Raw genomic sequence first — 17,658 nt, 5'->3', positions numbered from 1 at the left:
ATCATCAGATCCCTCTCAAGGAAAATCCATATGGAAAATGGAAATAACGAAGGCAATGTAGATAATATTTCGATTTATTATTAAACGTGCCTACATGATACAAATCAGGGAACAACACAATCTCGTTATCACTTTATGACGTAGTAAATATGTTTTGTCCTTTGCGTGTACGTGATGAGAGTCTAATAATTATTACACCTTACCTATAGGAGATGGGATTAATTTAACGATGTTCATCAGATTCGGTACACAGACTATCACAAAGTTGATTGCTGGTTCGGGTTCGTACATGGGTGTTTCTAAAATGATCACAGCCGCGAGCTGAACGACATAAAAAGTAACACGTCCAAAAGCAACTTTTTTACCTCCACGTACATCACCGTGCCCGATTCTTTACAATATTCTCTATAGCGATCGTATCTCCCTTGGAAAACGCCGTCGATAATCCGCGATACGCGTGAAACGTGATTTAAATCCGTCACATTTTTTCCACCCTTATTTCCGCGAGTCCGCTCTGTTCTCTCGCTTAACTTATCTCGCGCGAACATCGATTTTCAATTCCACCGCGAAGATCGATACGCTGGAACTCGGAAAATCAGTGCTATCGTGCTGTCGGCTTGACATTAGAATATATCGACACGCTTGAGATGTGAGTATCGACCACGTATCAAAATTTATAGCCCGAAGCGAACTCTCAGATCCCATAAATCTCAATTTTAATCGGAGACATTCCGGTTCTTACGAGGTTGATCCTTAAAAAATTCTCGACGTCGTTTTCCTTTCTCCTTTTTTACCGAATCACAGAGTCACGGAGTCGATCGTTCCAATTCCATCATGTCGAGATAGAAAATACGGATACGCAGTTGACGCCGCGTTAACGCAATTTAGAATGCACCCTGTACGTGTAGCATCATTTAAGAAGTACGAGTCGCTCAATGACCATGAGAATGACACTTTTTCCGTTTTTTTCCTTTCTTTTTTTCTCTTTCTCTCTTTACACCTTATTATACAAATACAACGAGACACCGTGTAATTCTTATATCTTCTTCACATATTAAGAATATATTCCTAGGTACTCTGCGAGGACGTGCAACCGTCCGTAAAGCGATCCGTCGGCGCTCGCGGGGCGGCGGCACGCGAATGAGCCGTGCTCAAAGCAAACTTAATTAACTTAATTAAGTGATAATTGGCGAACGCGAAATTCCCTCCCCGGAGAGGATTCGCGTGCCGCCGACGCGCGGGACCACCCAAACGGACATTTACGCCTCGCACGTCATCGTCGTATCTCGATCTCGGTATATCACTCTCTAACTGCGCTATATATATATTTATATATATTTATTTATTTATATAGAATGCATTACGAACTCACCGCGCGACTTGCAGCCGCGTGTGACAGAGACACCGAAGCACATGCAAAACAACTCAAAAATGTAACATAACAGTGCGCGATTCCTCGCCGGCTCCTCTTTTCTCTCCACTCTCTCCTCTCTCTCTCTCTCTCTCTCTCTCTCTCTCTCTCTCTCTCTCTCTCTCTCTCTCTCTCTCTCTCTCTCTCTCTCTCTCTCTCTCTCTCTCTCTCTCTCTCTCTCTCTCTCTCTCTCTCTCTCTCTACCATAAATAGAATAAATTATTCCTCTTTATGTACAAATGGTACTTCCTCTTGGGTGTTTGTGCTTACGTAGGCCTGCACTCTCGCCGCGCGTTTAGCGTTAGGAATCAATTATGCCGATAACGCTCGGTCGCGCCGAATTTTATGCCTTGCTTCCGTATTACGGAAATGTTGACAAGGAAATTTCGATAAGCTCTTTGACGCGAACGGTACCAAGATCGGTGGCGCAACGGGCTTTCGAACGTATATAAACGTACGATTTTCTCAATCTTATTTATAAAAAAAGATTGCGAAAGAAAAACGTAGCGCTAAACGCACGATGAGCTACTGTTCTTATAAATGTACAATACATCTTGTCCGCTTCTAGCTTGTGCAGATACTGCAGATCTTTCGCGGCGATTGTTTGACAGAACGGCGATGATCGAACTTTGCCTTCTCCATTGTATCAAAATATATCAAAATCGCGAAACTAGAACAACCGATGGCGTTCCCTATTTTCTCAAGCCGCAGAGCAACGTCGGTCGTCGTAGTTTCTGTATGTACGGATATTATTCTGCGCGACAATGAAAATCTGCGGGATGCGTTAAAGTCTTCCTGAATGTATTTAGATATATGCAAGTCGATTTTCTTAAAATATTACCGAACATGTAAATTACTAAAATGTTCTTTCTCTCTGTCTCTCTCTCTCTCTCTTGCACCGGGAGATATCTCAATAAAATGTACATAGCAATCACGAAGAGGAAATTCAAGCTGCATTCTGAGAATATCTTGGGCCCTATATAGTGAAAATATATGTATACTCAGTAGACGTGTGTATACGATAGTTACATGAGTATATTTTAAAAATATTACCAAGATATCTCTTTTACACGCAATATATCTCAAGGATACTACACGTGATTTCCCAACAAGACGTGTCGACGAGATCCCGCGGATTTCCCTTCGTCGCGCGGAATTGCATCGGTTTTGCCCCTACGAGTGCGTATAGTAAAAATAAAACACGCATGCCTCTCGGACACCGCGCGCATCCGCTAATAAATTAATATTCATTCACCGCTTCGGCAAACAGCGCCGTACACGCGGTTCTACAGCGCCGCAAAACGGGAACGCCTGAACGCTTTAGCCTCGGTGATTATGCAATATGTAAAATAGATCATTTGTGTTTGCTCATTCCGCGGGGAGAAACGCTCTTGCAATGTTACATTGCGACATGCGAATGTACGGTCATCGTCGGGAAACGCTCGCCGTCCGTTCACACGGGGTATACCTCGCCGTTATCGACGTCGTATGGCACTGTATATATCAGCGTGGTACTATTCTCGCGTAAATGCATCTCGTACTTGGTATAAAAAAAACCGAGAATCCTCTAGTTTTTCTGCGTGTGTTCAAGAATGCGATCTCACCATGGGTGTCGTATGACAATGTCGAGAGGAGGGAGTCTCTCTCCCTCTCTCTTAGCTTCTTTTTCTCACACTCACGCTATCGTTGGTACTTAAAGAACATTTTATCGCCCAATTTCATGAAGCGCACAACTCTGGTAGTCCGCGTCTTATATTTACGAAACTATTATCTCTGCTTGTAAACAAAGGCCACTCAAATGCAAGAATCTACTGCAGATACTAAGAGTACACGTAAAGAATAAATCCCTCGAATGTCTCGACGAGTTAAATGACGTTCGTAGACAAAGGTTCGTAGGTTCCAATGTTTAATTATTTGACCGGTATTAAAACAGCCGTTTAAGTCGCGAACCATCACGAGGGAATCGATTTTATTAACGAACAGTTTACTGAACTCTGTCTGAGCGCATCACTGTAAAGACTGATTATGTGGACGTATTTCAGTCAACGTGCGTCAATACAAATTTTTCAAACGGACATTTCCCGAAACTATGCTCTTCGTTTAAACCCTTAAAACTAGTTACTAACACTTAGGCCTCGCTAAGACAATTCGGCCTGCTGTTATGAGATCAACGTTAGGGGAATGAATGTCTCGTTTGCGCTTTACCTTATCGGAGACAGTCGTATGAGTCGAATCGCGATTTGCGATATAAGGCGAAACTAAAAAAAAGTACATGTAAAAGTGTATCAATATGTGAATCTTTACTAATCGTTTGACTCGGCAAGAACTATACTCACGACATTTAAGTGATAGTGACGTTGTAATTCACATTTTAAAAATATTCTTCAAAATAGAACTTATATAACTATGTAGCCCATTCATTTGAACAATTCAAACAAATTCGAGGTGTATGGGAATTTTGTACTATTAATTGAAGTACTATTGATTCATTATGTAGCTTCAGTCAGTTAAATAAAAGATCTCTTAATACAGTTTCCGGTTTCAGATCGAAGCATCAATGGCTGATCACAGCATCGCGTATTGTCGCATCACCACATTCAATGTATATAGAGAGCGCCAGATAATTTTTTGATTCGATATATTGCATTTCAAAGACGTATGTCAATCGCGTGTGTCAATCGATCATTGTCTAAAAACATGGAATATGGCAGTTTGACATTAAAACGGAAATATCAGGTTTTCCCTCAAGAAACTGATATCATGACCTCGATATCGACTGGATGGACGAACGATAAAAAACACTTTGAAAATTTCTTTTTGAGATTCACGTAAAAGTAGGATTAACGATGTCTAACCCGCTGACTGCCATGCTTGCGCATATCTTGCAACATATTTACTGAGGCAAAAGAATGTAATCAGTGTGCACGGAGTATTATCGACGATTCTCTAATTCTGCCCTCAACTAAGTAAGCGATTTTACAGTAGAAGCGAAAGTAGGCTTTATACATACATTGCATAGAATGGCAGTGAACGCGTTGAGATACTTTTAAAAGTTTCAAGAGAGACTTTTGGTTCTCTCTCTCTCTCTCTCTCTCTCTCTTTCTTTCTTTCCGTAACTACACGCTACATCCGTTTCAGCACAAGCTCTCCATTCAGTTGCGAGATGGAAACAACAAAGTCTAAATAAACATTCTACCCTACAGTCGATACATATCCTCGTGTTGAGATTGGTTGAGATTCCAGCCACTTCTCTTTTTACATCGTGCATATATTAAATGGAACTAAGAATCCAAGTTCTCTTAAATGCGGGTTTCAAATACGGCCTTACAGCAATCGGATCGGCATGTAAACATTGGTTAAATTGGAAATGTCACGATCCGCGTAATCGTACTACATTCTAAGCAATTCCAAAAAACAATGTGTACGGTGTTCCACACACATCCTTTTGTTCTTTTAATGTCTCCTAATAATTTCATTTTATATTATATTATTATGTAATCTTTTAGGTTTTGTCATTTCTCTTACGATGCTTAAATGTTAAGTTGAGAAAATAATTTTTTTTCGTTTATATAACAAGCAAAATGTTCAACTCGTTTCTTCATAAATATTCAATTTTCCATAAGTCTTCTTTACGGGGCTCAATGGTTCCAGCAGAAACACTTAATTTGCACGTAAGTTTTATTTTATTTTTTTTTTCATATATTTTAGGTTCATCCTTTCTCCCGTTAGCGCGCGCGAAGTGCATGATTCACTATTTATTCGAAAAAAAGTATTTTTTTCACTGAGTCCAGAACCATTGTACGCGTTAATTGTTATTTATTGTATTACGTCCAATGCTGAGCATGTTGTAACGCTAAGAGCATCCGTGGAGTATCATCGGCTAGAAAGCACAAGAAATATTCTAATGTTCTTCAGAACGTTTGATAGTACGCTGAAATGTTTGTAGCTTGCTTTGGTTTCTTTCCAGTCAATTTCTCGACGTTACGAAAATCGTTACTGAATACAGTCGGCAACCCTTTCCTCGAGCAACGGCCTCTGTTCGTTTTGTGTTCCTTTCTTCACGTTATTAAGCGAGGACTGTGCAAACCTTCTACCTGAGTATCAATTTGAGGACAATGTTGTGTATCAGGCGGTCCCCAATCGTGCAAATTTCCACTGTTAGCTAATCTGTGCGTAAGTCGATGTGCTATTGAGAAACCTCCGCTACCTTCCAACTGCGTTAGAACTATGATGACTTGTCTGAAATCAAAGTATTAATGTAAAATTTGGTCGTGCTGTGAGCAGAAGCTTAATTAAATTTTACCTGTGAAGGGGAGGAACACTATCGGCAGTTCTGAGTTGTCCTCTCGTGGACACGACGTTATAGCTTTCATGGCAGTCACATTTTACGTGAATCCACTTGTTTACGTGACGATTTTCAACCATTACCACTAAACCGGCCCACCCTTTAGTTAAATAATAAGCAGTCATGCCTTCTCTGCCCTGTAAGATGTATATTGATATAAATTTTAGAAATAATTACTTTACGCATTATTCAAAATACGATGTAATGGCTTACTTCATGCCGTTGTCCTTTAGCCAATGTTAGACTTATAATGGCATCGGCTAAGACAAAAGCAGGTGGTGATATTTGCTCGACGAGAAGTCTCTTTGAGCTGTGAATAGCAAGAACGTATTCCGGATAACTAGAAGTATCTTCCATTCCAGTGTGCCAATGATTAAAGGCTAGGCATACGACGATATATAGATCTCTCTCCAACATCTTGTGACAGCCGACAAAGCCGCGTACCTGCCGCTTACTGTGTTCCACTAATCTACCGACTTCTGGAGCGGCTGGAGATCGCGTGCGAAAAACTACTACGCATAAGTCCAGTTGAGAACGTTGCGATTTTTCTGAATTTCTAGAAAATTATATATTCGTTATTATGTTATATTCACGCGCGAACCGCGCGGTTTAATCGTCTCACCTTTGGCCCTCTTGGAATAGCGTAAATTCCGTTTCGGTGGGTTCTAATACTGTCAAAAGGACACACGACAAATGTCTGAGGGACGACAATGGAGGGAGAGTGCCGCGCAATCTCACTTCGCTCCATCCGACTCTCGTCTTGCAGATGTCAATGCAATCGAAGTACTTTAGAACGTCGTCAAAGGATATCCAAAAGACGCCATCTGAAGCACCATGCGGCATAAGCATCTCTCGTAGTTGCGGAGTCCATATAGGACTGTCGTCCGACCAATCCCCTTTCCAACTATAATGACCCCAAGGATTGCGTAGTCGTAATAACCGTATTCCCTGCGTAACAATCGCGTGACATGTTCACTTGTTTCACCACACGTGTTTCAAGTTAAGTCAAGTAAAACGTCAAGCTAGGTGTGTACATCATCTGTGACACCTACCTGTACATCACGGACATCGAGGACAGAATATGCATGTCTGGAATAGACATTTTGATTAAAAACAATCAACAAAAAAATATGAAAGGAACGAAAATCGAATTTAGATATATAATATAAAATAATTAAATTTCCATTTTACCTCGGCCTTAAACCTTTGCGTTGATATTCCTCCTCGTCAACCTTCATATTACCGCCTCCGCAGCTAGCACCCATTAAAAACATAGCTTGCCTCGAGGACAAGAGTTGTGCCCATATTAGGTCCCTATCGAGTTCATCTTCGCTTGGCAATGCTGAAGGTTGTAAAGGCACGCTCTCACACGGGGCACCAGTTAATGTCGCTAGACCTTCTATAGCACGGCCGGACACTAAGGCCTCGTAACAGCCATGTATTTTAGCAACTGCTTTCTCAATTAACGGCACCCAAAGCTGTTTTCTTTTTGCCTTTAATATAAGATGTACGTGTCACTAATAATATATACGCGTGTCGGGGAATATAATAATATTTAACCCTTAGCTGGTACACTTCACCAGAATCACATAGCTGGCACACTGGGCCGTTTCAGACCCCACCACTAAAATGCTTGCTGCGAGGAAGCTATTGATTTTTTTCACTTAAAAAAATTCCAAAGTCTTCGAATGTTGTTTTAACAGATATCATAGGTTATTTTAATAAAATGTAATATTAAGTATGAAAAAAATTGGAGAACGTAAAAGAAAACGAAAAAATGACTATTTTCACTCAAAAATTCATAACTCTTCTATTTTAACTCTTCCATTTTTAGTACCATTTTCGTACTATAGGGGGGCTTAAATTAGAGCTAAACTAGGCTGGGGCGTTTAATACCCCACAGTGCCAGCTAAGGGTTAACCCAATATAACAATAATAAGAGAAATATACGACCGTTATGAGACAATTCAATTAGAATAAAATTTACGCCGTTTACGGTCGAGCTTGGATCTTAGTAGCCTAATAATGTAAATGGCGTAAATTTTATTCTAATTTTAATATAACATATCTTTATGTAGCGTATGGACACATACCTGAGAGTATACTAAGTGGCCTCTCTTATCACAGGGTAATAGATCATCAACGAGCACCGTCGTCCATTTTCCATCTTTACACAGTCTAACTTGGTAAGCACCTTCGGGGCATGTCTCTTTCATGACCAAAACTCTTCTCACGAGCTCGTCACTCTCGGCCAAAACAGCCAGAGCCGACAGTAACCAACAATTTCCTAAGACACCTTGCGAGATATCAGAAGGTAGGGGTGTCCTAAAGACAGCCCAAGGCAGTTTAGAATCGACACTTGAGTCCACGTTAATTTGGTGTGGTCTTCTCCACTGGACGACATGATTATCTTTCGTATCCGCGGGATTATAGTACAGGGATTTCGGAGCAGGCGGAAACGAATCATCGACGAATGGCTCGTTTGTCTGCAAGACAAATGAGAAAAGTATTAAATCTGATTAATAATTTAGCATCCTAGGCACCTACAATATGGTTTAAACTTATGCTCCTACCTCCTTGCAATATCGTACAATACGCTCCCATTTCTCCAGCGCGTCTCTTTCCTCCAGCTGTCTAAGATTTTCCATCACCACGCTCTCTTGCCGCTGTATTCTAAGAGTACTAGTGCCCGACTCGAGAAGCCTAGGTATCCCTCTGTCTCCAGATACTTGGGACAGCGACTTCGAGCTTTGGCACATTTCGCAGATAACAGTTGTACTCTTGTTCTCATACGTGCACAATTTACATTGCCACTAGATATTAAAAGAAAACATTAGAGATAAAAATAGTAACAATCCTCTAATTTATTGCGCAAATATCAATTTGCAAAATAAATAATAAAAACCAAGAGTAGGGTAAATTGAAAATTTCGGTACGAGCGAACCAATCAAGAATTATTATGCTCGTACCAATAACTTATTTCTAAGAGTTCTAAGAAGAAGATAAGTACTAACTTGAGTGTGTGAAGGATCTCTAGTCCTCGAGTGCCTTTTATCACCTACCGACGAACCGTTTCTTCTTACAGAATTTCTATGCCTCGGAGTAACTGCTTTGGAATTCGTCGGGGTTGAACAGAGTCTTGGGCTTGGACTCCGTTGGCCAAGAGCCCTATTGTCTTTCGGGACCTCTAGGAAGTCCGCTAACGTCTTGCAGGCGTTGCAGTTTTGCGCGGAAAGCGGATTCCTCAGCGTGCACGATGGGCACACCCAACTCTCACCCTTTCGTAGAGTGGCATCCTCCAGATGCATGATGCTTTTCAACTTCGAGCCGCAGCAAGCCTCGCACGTCGTTCTCGACGCGGCGTTCAGCAGAGTGCACTTTTTACACGTCCACACCGGTGACGGCGGATCGATCTGATCGTCCAGATCGGATTCCGCTGTGGCTAGAGTGGCCGCCTTCGGTGGTATATATCTGACGCTATCCCTCGACACCACGATCGGGGATTGTGCATGCGTCGGGTAGCTACTCGTGTCCTTCGTGACAGTTATCAAACTGGGCTGCGTTAACGACGGGGGTGATCGGGACGAACCGCAGATGTCACAACCGCTTGACCACAGTGGGTTATACGCGTAAGAACACTTTCTGCAGGTCCACATACGCTTTAGCGGGCTCACATTCGATACCTCGCCCACCGGACTGGTCGCCTCGCTGTGCGCCTTCGTTGGCACCAGACCTAACTTACTGCTCTGTTTCTTTGGCAATGGCGGCGGTATGTCGGGATCCGTAATCCCAATATAGGAATACTTTGGTCTCGAGTTGAAGCCAATGGAATGCGGCGGCACCGCAGGCGGTTCCTCGTCGTTCAAACTCCTACGGTTAACAGTCTTCTTCTGCGTCACATTCGCGACCGAATCGGCGTCCGAGAAGGATCTTCTGTAGGACAGGGGTCCGGCGGATGATAACGCGCGCGGTACCCAAGCCGGCACACTGATAACCACTCCGCTGCAAGGCGCGGGACTCCTAGGGGCGTCACACGCCTCGCATTGCTCCAAACCGGGCGCATTGTCCAGCGTACAATTGTCGCAGCTCCACAAGCCGTCATCTTGACGCGCTTCCGGCACCACCAGGCTCGTAGGTCGTTGTACCATGTGTTCCGATAATTTTTGAACAACGGAACCGTTCGACAGCGAACGGCTGACTTTAGACTTGACCCGCTCGTACATAGAAGGACTATGTCGTTTTGGAGAACGTTGCGAGGTATCGCTGTTATCTGTGAACGGAAGCGTAGTGGACTCCATTGCTCCGATTGACGGCAAGATCCAGTCTTTATGGTGCCCTCTTCCTCTTTGGCTTCGGCTTATGCTTGTCAACTGTGCCATGCCTGAAAAATTTTGCGAGCAACAACTTTCAATTATCTAGAACGTTTTCTGACGATTCCTACAACGATTGTATTGTGTGACACTCACCTGTAATATTAATTTTACCATCGTTACCGGAGCCACTCTTGCTAACACCCCCATCTAGGTCGTTGGCCAAAAGTCCAGACGTGACTTTAAGACGATTTTCTTTGTACAGATTAATCTTTCTACTCTTGCGTGCGCCAATCTGCTTTCCGTCGATTTGAGCTATCGACGCACTAGCATCGCAAGCCGCACAAATCGGTGAGCTGCAATTATTGTCCAATAGACATCGAATACAAGTCCACTGTGTGACTAAAGAAGGTAAGGACGAAAAACGCTTCAGTGGTTTCCTGTCGGATGAATTACCACCCAACAAGCCGCAGTGAGAATTCTTCCTAACGTCGGCTGCAGACAAGTGCCTCTCAAAACTGCAAATTTATAGGAACACATACCGTAAGAATGTGTAAAATTTATCTTTCAGAATGAGAATATGTTTGTTTGGGGCATTTGAAAAGAAAATTAATCGAAGAATCTCAATCTATGTTTATTGCAAAATATAACAAACAATATTAATTATTGATGAAACATTAATTTAAAAGTCTGCAAACTCTTGTTTTAAATTTGAGATTTCTTTGTTCAATATAGACATGCTCACATAAAGGGGAGCTTTATTTAGGATTAAGTGCCAAAAATTCAGTTCTACTTCTTGTAAACAACATAAACATGACATAAGGGAATCAGGTGTCATACTCTGTGATACAGTGTATGTTTCAGGTATCTCCAAACAACTCGTGACTATCCATGCAGATAGGATAGTTTTGGAGCACGGGCAAAACACATGGGAAAGAGAGCTAGGAGGACGAGGAGAAGGGAGGACGAAGTGAGGATCCTCACCCGTGAGAAGCGGGACGTCGGGACTGGCCGACCGTCTCCGTCGGGTTGCGCGCCAATCTGTCTGCCCTTGGCGGTGGCGTCGGCGGCGTCGATTCCCCGGAGGAGGCCTCCCCCCTCGCGGGAACCTCTCCGTCCTCGCGGCACCTGGTCGAGCGTCGCGCGCGATCCCCCGCGTGCGCCGCGACCACCGCTCTCCCTCCCCCCTGGCACACGCTGCCGCTACGCTCCGCGGCTACGCTCGTGGCACGGTCCTGCCTGCGATCGAGGCTGGCCCTCTCGTCGCTCCTGAGCCGCGTCAGCCCGCACCTGGCGCATCTCGCGCTCTCCGTCGGATTTATCAGGGCGCACTCCGAGCAATGCCACTGCAGCACCGACGCGATCGAGCCCATTCTCCACGCGTAGTCATGGCTCCCCCGCTGCGCCGCTCTATATCACCACTGTCGCGCGACCACGGACACGACGGTGTCGACGGTGTCGACGGCGGCGTCAACGGCGGCCAGCGACGACGGCGACGACGGCGGCGGTGGCGGCTGCGACGGCTCTGCTGCACACGGAGCCGGCGGCACCGCGGGGGCGGCGACGTCGATCCTCGTCCACGACCTCGACCCTCGCTCGCTGCCCGCGCTGAACGCCCGCGCGGAGCTCTCCACTGCCCGTCGCTCGCACCTCCGTCGCCGCACGCCGCACGCTGCACGACGGGAGGGACGACGCCGCGACGCGACGCGGCGCGACGCGAGGCGACGCGACGTGATGCTGACGCGAGGCAACGCGACGCGACGCGACGTGACGTGACGCAACGCGACGCGACGCCGCCGGCGGCTCGGGCGGCTGGCGGCTGACGGTTAACGACGGCGATCAGCGGTCGCGTCCTCCTCGTCGTCGTCGTCGCGAGGATGTCGCCGTCGTCGGTCGCGACAGGAGCCCGCCGTTCTTTGTCATATGTTCCGCGACGGCCATATTTCCCGTCGAGGCCCCCTACCACGCGGTCAACCCTTTTGTCTCGCCACCCACCGATCGTCGCGACCTCGCAGGGACGACGCGAGATCGCCCGTCGCCCCGCGCGATGTAGATTTTCCAAAAACTACAACCGGTCGCGTTGTTTCGTCATCTTTTGCCAAATTTCAGCTCCGTGGAATCAGCTGATCGACGTATGATTGTACTCGTAATTGCACAGTGCTCCTGACGTCATTTCCGCACTCGCTTTGATTTGTAGTGGTTCATATTTAAATAAATAATAAGTGTGGAAGTCAGTCTTGACAGTAAACGATGATAAATAATAATATGTCATTGTGATAATGAGTCTTTTTAGTCTCTTTAAATACTATTACGCAGATATTTCTTGAATGACTGATTTGCGTCCACCAAAAAATTTTCGTGTGCGCGTTACTGGACGTTTTAATTGCCACGCGCACTAGTGGCATCTATGAAAGAAAAGACGAAAGACGTGCGTCCTCCTATTGTAGCAATCAAGGCGCTGAGCTTACCGAGTCCCTGTGGCGCAGAGGATAGCGCGTTGGACTTCTAATCCAAAGGTCGTGGGTTCGATCCCCACCAGGGATGAAACGCGAGCGGAATTGAAAAACCGTTTGTAATTATTTTTTTTTGCTCATTTGTCATTTACATTATCGCTCAAATTGTGAAAACAATTGGAAGCTATAATGGCGAAAACGTCTTAATTGTCGAGCCGATATTATTATCGCTTTTGTCGTCTCTCCTTGAATTTTGTAACTCGTTCAGGATATTATCGCTTTGATAAAGATACAATATTCAAAAAAACAATTGCATGAACATTTCGTTCTTCTAGTACGTTGGTTTTAAGTTTTTTAAACTTTATGACGTCGCGTAAGTGTGCCTCTTAAACGTCATGTAAATAAACAGGAAAAGACTAAAAATCTATAAGCCTATTATAAACGAAAGATACTTTTTTTTTTACTAAAGTATTTTAATAGACGTTAACCGTCGCCGTGAGATTACGTTAATGACGTCAATGACGTTATCTTGAAAGAATTAGGTTCGATTTTAGCTTACGTGCATTTATCGGAAGGGAGTCGAGCGCACCATTCATTCGAGACACCTATAAATATTTTACTCACGATTAGAGCCTTCGGATTAAAATACATATTTGTATATTATAGGCCGAGAGAATGAATAGGAACTCATCTTCATTGATGCTTTTTATTAACAGGATCGCAGTGCATGTAGCTCATACGCGCACGAAAGCATTGACCCGCGAACTGTCGACTTCGGCTTATCTCTATCTATCGGTAGGGCAAACGATTCTATTCCAAATTCTTACGTAGCCCAATCATCAGCTGTTGTTTCTCCGCGTGAAGAAACACAAACATTGGTACGGAACGTTCGAACGTCCGTATAATATGAAATCAAATATCTCGCTAGATTATCAGAAAATTCGCTTACGATATTAGATATAAATAATGTCAAATATTAATGTTTCTGCTTTCTGAGAATATCATATTTAAAATATCTCGGTAATCTTATTGAAGAAGGAATACAGGAGAGATGTGTTATATTCAAGGAATTCGGGGACGAAGATAAACGGCGATATTTTAGCATACATCCAGTATTTGATCATCCATAAATACTCGGTACCTCATTAAGGGATGACACACGAAACTCTCCGCTTTCTGGGCCTGTCCAGATTTGCTCCTCCGAGAAGCTCACGGGCATCCCCTTTTGGTCACCGAGAGAGAGACGGCACCCCGTCGGTTTATTTACGGAAACGCCTCTCTTCTTTGCCTCTCACTGAGAGGCGCTTTACTTTGATTGCACCAACTGCTAACAGTGTTTTAGTTTTGTTCGATTTCTCGAAGCGAAAATAATTCTGGAGCAAAGGAGGTCTTCGAGCGTAAAGAGCAGGGAACGAAGTGGGTAAAAAGAGATTAATTAGAAAGGGACACGCCACGCCTCGTTTCTGCAACTGAAGTTTTTCATTTTGAACAGCAAAAATTTTACACTGTTATATTTTACATTTCTTATTTTTCGACAGAGCGTGGATTTTCAACAATTTTCATTTTAATTAAATAAAACAGTAAAGGGTTTCCTTTAACAAACGCACGTTATTTCCATATCAAATTTATAGTTGAAATAAAAAACAATTCCAATATATATTGGAAATGGAGATAAAATTCGTTTGCGGCCGATAAAAATAAAAATATTATTTATTGCCGAACGTTATATACGAAATCTCTTCTATTATTGATATCTGTGTACACACGTGAATCGTGTACAACGGAATATTATAAAATTATATTTTAAACGATACCTACGCCTATCTTTATGTCAAGATATATTTGAGGTGACGTTTTCCATTATTACTGCGATAAACAGTCCTTGCCAAGTAACGATAACATACTAGAATTTCCCGTTTCAACGACACCAAAATTTCCATGGTCGTGTTTGCCAAGTAACAGTGACGTTTAAACTTTCCGTTTTGTTATTCGTCACCTGTACCTGTACCTCCATTGAGCGTGACGGGCGCGGGGGATCGGTCGAGCAACGACAATGTGCTCCCGATTCTAGGTTCTTTATCTTCGGCCCGAAGTGATTTTCTCGGACTTTCGAATCGCGACGTGACGGTCACGATCGGCCTCGTGCGCGTTCCGTTTGCCGTAACGCTCTTTGGAATGGAGCCAGTACGATTTACTACTGCCAGACAGCTAGTCGCCGCGTCCACACGACTCCACTTCGTAATCGTAGAACAGCCTCATAAATAATTGTGTTGTTCTTCTTCCCTCATTTGCGTGAACGGCGGACACGGGCTCTTAATTAGCGGCGATTACTGCACACGCGATAGAGCCGCGTTCTGCGACTCGCTCTCAACACGAGTATCGAGTATCGTTATATAAATTGCAATTTGTTGCCGGCGGCGAAAACGTGTCTTTAATTACATTACAGGAGGCTCGATGTGTAGATCTGAATTTATTCATTGTGACGCATTATACATATAGCTGACGTATATAAATTATTCACTTATACTACGTTTACGCGAGCGTTACTTCTGTAACTTACGATAATTCCTTCGCGTAAACGGGATTTTGTAGTAACTTACGATAATTTACTCCGTGTAAACGAGTGAATTATCGTAAGTTACTACAGAAGTAACGCTCGCGTAAACGTAATATTAGTTTTATACATAATAAATTCGTCAAAATTTTCTGGCTACTGTTTTTAACGTTTACATCATTCTCAGCGTTTTGAATGCGGAAATAAACAAATCTGTGTGCATATATTGAGATATATGTTTTAGCCATTGATGCTGAGAATAACAGTAACAAGACCCCCTGCTGCTTGGAAAACTCTTAAATCTTGGCAATTGACATCACTCTATTCGTTTACCCTGAGTCAATTAACTACTTAACATGAAGAATGTCGCATATTAAAACTCATAAATGGAAAATTTTTCCATGAGGTGATATCATGAATAAATGCATTGCATCTATTGTTTCCATATCACAAACATGGAGATTGCATTGAACGGCTATTGATCTTCAACGTAAAAAATGTTCGAATGCGAAGTAATACGTCTTTGATATACTCGATAAAACTTATCTAATCAGTCATTTAGATAATTACTTACAGACACATACACATACGCATCATTAGAGTTATACATGATTATTATATAAAATGCATATTAGATTCGAAAGTATGATATTCATCATTATCGTAAATTTAGGATTGTTAATATGACATGCTTCACTCTCGAATAAAGCTTTCGATTAAATTGTCGTCGAGGAAAAATCTAATATAATAGCTCACGAAAAGAAAGTTATACATTTATCGCATGGAAATCTCCTGACACTCTGCCCACTCTTACGTCATTTATTTTCTACAACATTAACCGATGCGTGTCTAATAATAGTTAACTCTATGACGGAGCTTCTTCATGCGTCGACAGATTTTTCTTCGCTTCACTTTGAACTGAACAATTCACTGCGAAGAAAACGGTTTAATGTCGCGATTATTTATAAAGAACTTTCTTCCGTGATCGATAATGTAAACGTGTGCGAGAAAGCATTTTACAATCTTGTATTATGCGGGAAAGTATAAATAATACAAGAAGGAGAGTTTTCTATGTCACGTTCATTATTTTATATATAATAATTTAGAATATTAAGTAACAATTGATAAAAAATGACTACTATATAAAATATCTTTTGCTCGCTAATTTTTTTGTTCAAGTCTACTTTTATAAGGAAATAAATAAAATAGAATATTGTAAATTCGGTGTTGTACGAGACTTCAAAATTTTTCAAAAAAATTTTGGAAAAGATTTCTCGCGCGAGGGAAACACAATGAGTTCATGTCTCGCCACGTTCTTACGTCATCCTGTTTTTACGAATTGTCTCGATGCCGACATCTCCGCGGTCAATATTTACTGCTATCGCGCCGCGTGGCAACGCAAAAGTGCTTTATCAGAGCGACCGTCCTCAGCCACGTATGCGAACTATACGGAATAGAATGGATGAAAACACGCGAATTATCCGTTGACGCGACGGGTTATCGGAGTGGCCACCGCAGTTTTCGCGAGCTATGATTACATGTAAATCGATATTACGTACCAGCGGTCAACGGCATCGAATCCGGTTAGCGACCGATGCAGAATTCGTGCGCGGTACGATTATTTACGACGAATAAACTAGAGAGAGATCGTCCGAGCCCTCGATCGTCGTTATCTACGAATTTATGTATAACATTTATAAAATTATGATAATGCATATGTAAAAATATCGGTCCGCATACTCTGCCTTAAGGACACACGATTTTTAGCGTAACAGTTTCCGTTTTGCGTGCAGCATTGAATATTGTAATTATAAGGCACCCGCCGACTCTCCTTTTAGACGCGCTGACTTTACGATAAGTAGCGCGCGTCTTATCGCGCGAGCGTAACTATTTGCATAATGATAATGCATCTCGCTTTGGCAGTAAATTATACACGTGAATCAGTGCGAACTCACTGGCAATTCGCTGGAAGCGAATTTATGTGGCATCATGTATAATGTGAGCTTTTTATCAGCACGAACGATGAGTTTCCTGTCTCGAGCGGAAATATTGCGGCTTGGGAAATTTCGCTCATAATTCGCTAATTAAGAAAAATTTCTTGTTATCTCGATCTTTCTGCTTAACACAATGCATTTAAAATTATAATTTTATATAAATCGACTTGATGCGTATGAATAATAAATATAATTACAAAAGTATGAATAATTTTCGTATAAACAGTATATTTATTATTTTCCCAGTCAATATCGAGTATCAGTTATATCAGTGAGTGTGAAATTATAACAAAGATGTAATGTAACTGATGCTCGGTGTTGACTGAGGTTGTTATTTCTATCATTATATAATATTTAGGAATAGGATTAAGTTTAATATGTACTTAAAAATCCGAATCAAATCTAATAATCAAATAGTAGAAATGTGCCTTTAACAGTTGGGCTTTAACAATAATATTTTTACGTATACATCTTTTTCAAGTTTTTAATAATCAAGTTTTATTTTCTAGGATTCGAGTAATATTTATAAGAAATATTTATAAGATTATATTTATAAGAAATAATATTTCATACATTACCCTTGCAAAGTAA

The 17,658-nt window shown here is 42.3% G+C and overlaps 1 protein-coding gene and 1 non-coding gene across 2 annotated transcripts; one reads left to right on the top strand and one right to left on the bottom strand.

Moving 5' to 3' along the window:
* Positions 1–58: 58 nt before the first annotated feature.
* Positions 59–12,037, bottom strand: LOC139779389 (calpain-D). The gene is made up of 11 exons (XM_071717735.1): positions 11,051–12,037; positions 10,223–10,584; positions 8,771–10,137; positions 8,330–8,569; positions 7,850–8,242; positions 6,948–7,249; positions 6,809–6,845; positions 6,379–6,704; positions 5,970–6,312; positions 5,715–5,893; positions 59–5,650 (listed from the first exon to the last, which is right to left on the bottom strand). The coding sequence occupies exons 1-11, from the start codon at positions 11,437–11,439 to the stop codon at positions 5,470–5,472; spliced, it is 4,119 nt and encodes a 1,372-aa protein (XP_071573836.1). The 5' UTR covers positions 11,440–12,037; the 3' UTR covers positions 59–5,469.
* A 500-nt stretch (positions 12,038–12,537) lies between these two features.
* On the top strand, positions 12,538–12,610 carry Trnar-ucu (transfer RNA arginine (anticodon UCU)). The gene has a single exon. It is a non-coding gene; the product is annotated as a tRNA-Arg (tRNA).
* Positions 12,611–17,658: the final 5,048 nt, after the last annotated feature.

Source organism: Temnothorax nylanderi, unplaced genomic scaffold, assembly GCF_030848795.1.
Source record: "Temnothorax nylanderi isolate EJ_2023f unplaced genomic scaffold, tnyl_v1.0 TNYL_tig0223_pilon, whole genome shotgun sequence".
NCBI lineage: Eukaryota > Metazoa > Arthropoda > Insecta > Hymenoptera > Formicidae > Temnothorax > Temnothorax nylanderi.
Note: the sequence above shows the minus strand (reverse complement) of the source record. Positions and strands in the feature narration are given on the sequence as shown.

Coding starts and splice junctions, on each gene's coding strand:
- LOC139779389 (XM_071717735.1), bottom strand. CDS start 11,439: ATGGGCTCGATCGCGTCGGTGCTGCAGTGGCATTGCTCGGAGTGCGCC. Junction 10,138..10,222: donor TGGTAAAATTAATATTACAG/GTGAGTGTCACA, acceptor AAAATTTTTCAG/GCATGGCACAGTTGACAAGC. Junction 6,846..6,947: donor CGCAAAGGTTTAAGGCCGAG/GTAAAATGGAAA, acceptor TGTCTATTCCAG/ACATGCATATTCTGTCCTCG.